This window comes from Cyprinodon variegatus, unplaced genomic scaffold, assembly GCF_000732505.1.
Source record: "Cyprinodon variegatus isolate N-32 unplaced genomic scaffold, C_variegatus-1.0 Scaffold72, whole genome shotgun sequence".
Taxonomy (NCBI): domain Eukaryota; kingdom Metazoa; phylum Chordata; class Actinopteri; order Cyprinodontiformes; family Cyprinodontidae; genus Cyprinodon; species Cyprinodon variegatus.
Window position 1 is genome coordinate 1,321,991 of NW_015150525.1, and position 4,194 is coordinate 1,326,184.

The following is a 4,194-nucleotide window of genomic DNA, read 5'->3' on the forward strand; positions in this document are numbered from 1 at the left end:
GAAAAACCGAGCCGAGCGCACCTCTGGAACTAGTCTGCAGTTACCTCGGTTCGGTTGTGTCTAGTTGTTCAGTTTGCTTTCCATTTACACACGATAACTTATCTCAGTTACTGAGCTCGAACCGGTCTCGGCTCGGTTTTTCAAGGGTAGTGTAAATGGGGTAATAGTAAACCCAGAGCATAATACTGCCACCACCGTGTTTCGATGCAAGCAGGGTCTACAAAGTGAGGAAAAGTGGCTCCAGTTTAGGATGACTGGATCATCATTCTCTCAGGGTTTAATCACTAGTTGGACAGCAGAATGTTTTCGTTGATCAGACTCTACCTAATTAATTAAAGTGAATTTAATTTAACTAAACGCTGAAGCTGAATCCGAATTTTACTTGTGTCCCATAAAATAAAATAATTCTAGTTTAAAAATTTAGGTTAATTTATCATTTTATTCTTTTTTTTCCATCTAATAAATAAAATTTCTCACTTGAAATATGATGATTTTTTTTAACACTTTTTATATTTAAAGTGATGCTGTATAACTTACCACCAGGAGAGAGCGTAGCAGTAGTGCTCTGTCGCTAAGTTAAACAGCCTCCCAGTAGTTTTATATCTGACAGCAGACCAGTTTGGGCCAGAAGGCTGAGAAGTTATAGAGTTCCTGGTAAAGACGAGGAAAACTTCAGTCCTCTACATTAAATCCTACATCAGAAAACCAGACATGTGTCTGTTGGGCTCTTTTTGGCATCAAGACAATTATTGTTATTGCCACATTGCCAGACAGGACACTGTTAAAAAAAATTAATAAAAAAAAAGAATTAATAAATAAGTCTGTTTCATGGTGAAAAATAAAAAAAAACTAGCTTTTATTTCTATCATCTGCTCTTTGGGGGGGCCTTAAGTTAAATGGCAAAGAATTTCAGGCTTTAAAATAATCGTGTTTCACAGCAAGGACAGGCCAAATGTTAGAAGCTGGTGGCGAAGCACTGAGAGCTGCTGTATCAGTTATGAGGACACATCTAAGAACTGGATTCACTCTGAGCTTTGGAAGCCCAAGGAGGGGATGGATTTTTTATAAAAAAGGTAACCTTTTAAAGGAGTCATAGAATGATTCTATAGGGTATTTGGTGCTGGTCCTTAAAGGAATAGTACACCCAAAACATGATTAGCCTTCATTTTCTACTCACCCCCATGCTGAACAACACTCTGGAGTACTTTTTTGATATCTCAAATGCATCTGGAGATCTGGGAGGCTTCTTGCTGTCTGCTGACATTCAAATAATGGAGGTCTATGGCGCCCGAGGCAGAAAGGTCCATAAAAGTCCACAAAAAACGTGTCAATATTCCTCCATACTGCTCGTCCAATGTATTCCAAGTGTCCTGAGTGGGTAGCGTCCATAATTTACTCGAAACGAAGTCATTTAGAATGTTTTTAGAGCATAAACAGTAGTGTATAGGATTTCCTTAAAGCGCGCACATGCGCGTTCACGAGCCTACGGAAGCCGGCAGACCAAACCAGATGAAAGTGCGCATTCAGCGTCTGCTCTGCCAATAATGCAAGCGTAGAAGAAGAAATGTGCTGTTTACCTGTGCAAAGAAAGAAACAACGAAAGAAAAATGTCTGAGGACTTCAGTGTTGAGGAAGAGCATGAGTTCTTTGCCGAGCTGAATGCGCTGGTTTGGTCTGCTGGCTTCCGTAGCGTCGTGAACGCGCATCTGCGCGCTTTCAGGAAATCCTATACACTACTGTTTATGCTCTAAAAACATTCTAAATGACTTCGTTTCGAGTAAATTCTGGACGCTACCCACTCAGGACACTTGGAATACATTGGACGAGCAGTATGGAGGAATATTGACACGTTTTTTGTGGACTTTTATGGACCTTTCTGCCTCGGGCACCATAGACCTCCATTATTTGAATGTCAGCAGACAGCAAGAAGCCTCCCAGATCTCCAGATGCATTTGAGATATCAAAAAAGTACTCCAGAGTGTTGTTCAGCATGGGGGTGAGTAGAAAATGAAGGCTAATCATGTTTTGGGTGTACTATTCCTTTAAGGTCTCTAATAGGGTGTGTAAAATTGGTTGGGCTGAAAATGGCATATTTGCTGTTCTATGAGCCCTAATGCAAGCTTGGTTAAAAGCCCTAGAATGAAACGACAGGTTTTCTTCCTTTTATGGTATGATCATGAATATTTAGATGAGCTGTGCTCTGATTGGTTGGTTTACAACGAGCAAAGCTGATGAGCAAAGATGCATCATAGCAACAAGCACTCACTCACTGAAACATCAAATTGTTGATATGGTAGGGTGACCAGACGTCCTCTTTTTCCCGGACATGTCGTACTTTCCATACCTAAAAAAATGTCTGAAGGGAATTTCAAAATCGTCTGGAATTTTAGTCGACTACAGTGCAGCAGAACCGAGCCGTCAGCTCCGGGGCTGGTCCGGGAACTCCGGCAGACGGGGGCAGGGAGCCGATGGGGGACGGAGCGACCGAACCCAACCCGGTGATGGTAGCCTGGACACCGGCCTCAGCCCCCCTCCGTAGGCTGAGGACGGGCGGCTCATGGCTCTCTGCTGAGGTCCGGTCCAGTCAGCGGCCCAGCAGTCGACCCTTCATACCCTCCATGGATTCGCCCGTTTTATGGTGGAAGTTTAGAATTGTGAGATTTGCGGAGAAAGGAGGTGTCGATTGGGTTTGAACTTCTCTGGACTTCAATTTCACCCACTGAATTATTGTTATTCATCTATGACAATGGAAACTTGGTTTTGCATTCTATGACCCCTTTAAAATAAAAAAATTTGATTAACCGCCGAGCTCTACTAAAGGAACCTACTCTGTTTTCTCTGCCTTCTCCATGACTTCCTCCAGGCTGCAGACGGATCTTTCACAGGCTTCATCAAGGTCCACCTGCGGCTCAGTCGACCCGTCACAGTGGAGGCCAACCGGGGGCGCGGCCCGTCAGAAGAGCAGGGCGGAGAAAAGGGGCAGCAGACGGAGAAGAGGACGTCCTTCTACCTACCGAGCGACTGTGTGAAGCAGATCCACATCAGCTCTCTGACCACCACCGGCGAGGTGATACAGGGCCTGCTGAAGAAGTTCATGGTGCTGGACGATCCTCGCAAGTTCGCCTTGTACAGGCAGACGCACCGAGACGGACAGGGTGAGGGGGAAAGAAAACAAAGAGACTTGTGGGGATCTTTTTTGTGCTGCAGGACGTTTGGCTCATGGTTTTGTTTTGTGTTTCCGGTGCAGATCTGTTCCAGAAGCTCCCTCTGTCGGAGCATCCTCTCGTCCTGAGGCTGATAGCAGGACCTGATGCGGATCAGCTCACCTTCGTTCTGAAGGAAAACGAGACAGGAGAGGTGGAGGTGAGGCTCCCTGGATATCACACTGAGCAACAGCAGCTTTTCTTATTATTTCTAGGTTGTTTTTAATGCTTTATTAGGATTGTTTGTTGTAGATCGAGGTTGCAACATTTAGAACCCGATGAGACATTTATACCCTCAGTCCAGCAAAATAAAACGTACCTATAGAAGCAGATGTTGGTTGCTGGATTCAACTGTTTATGGAGGAACAAACAACATTGTTTGTAACAGAATAACAAGAGAAATAGACCTTGGATCTGATTTCCTTCACTTTTAGAGACTGATATGAAAATCATTAACTTCTGCTCCTAAAACATGTTTTTATTATTTCGCTGGTATTAGTTAAGTTTTTGTTTTGGATAAAATAAAATGCAAAATTAACACTTATATTCTGCTCCATTCTAGTCGCTCCGTGGACGTATTATTTTTGAAAAACGTTGCGGGTCTTCAACTTTATACAACTTTTTACAATCCAAAGAGCCAGTTCTCTTCCTATTTCAGCTAAATAAAACCTTTTTAGAGTATTTGGGTCGCTTAAAGAGAAGAATAATGTCCTGATTTTGCTTTTCATTGGAGCTAATCTTCTTTCCTAATATAAACCTTTTGAACAAAGACAACATATTTTTTTATTTATAATTTAGGAACTTTGTTGTCATTGTCATCTAACGTTTTATATCAGTTCAATTCAGTTTATTTCACATGTCATCTCAAGGCACTTTACAGTTCAACCAGATCATCCAGTCAATTGATTCAAAGTTTTCTATCTTAGGAAAAACAGTTGATTGCATCGACTAAGGCCCAGTCCACACGAAGTCAAAACGAACACGAAACGCT

General features: G+C 42.6%; 1 protein-coding gene across 1 annotated transcript in view; it reads left to right on the forward strand.

Moving 5' to 3' along the window:
* The window catches only part of rassf5 (Ras association (RalGDS/AF-6) domain family member 5), a 67,023-nt gene that overhangs the window by 58,804 nt on the left and 4,025 nt on the right, over positions 1 to 4,194 (forward strand). Inside the window, exons 4-5 of the mRNA XM_015372471.1 lie at positions 2,864 to 3,155; positions 3,248 to 3,363. Coding sequence (XP_015227957.1) covers positions 2,864 to 3,155; positions 3,248 to 3,363 — 408 coding nt within the window. The remainder of the gene's footprint in view (positions 1 to 2,863; positions 3,156 to 3,247; positions 3,364 to 4,194) is intronic.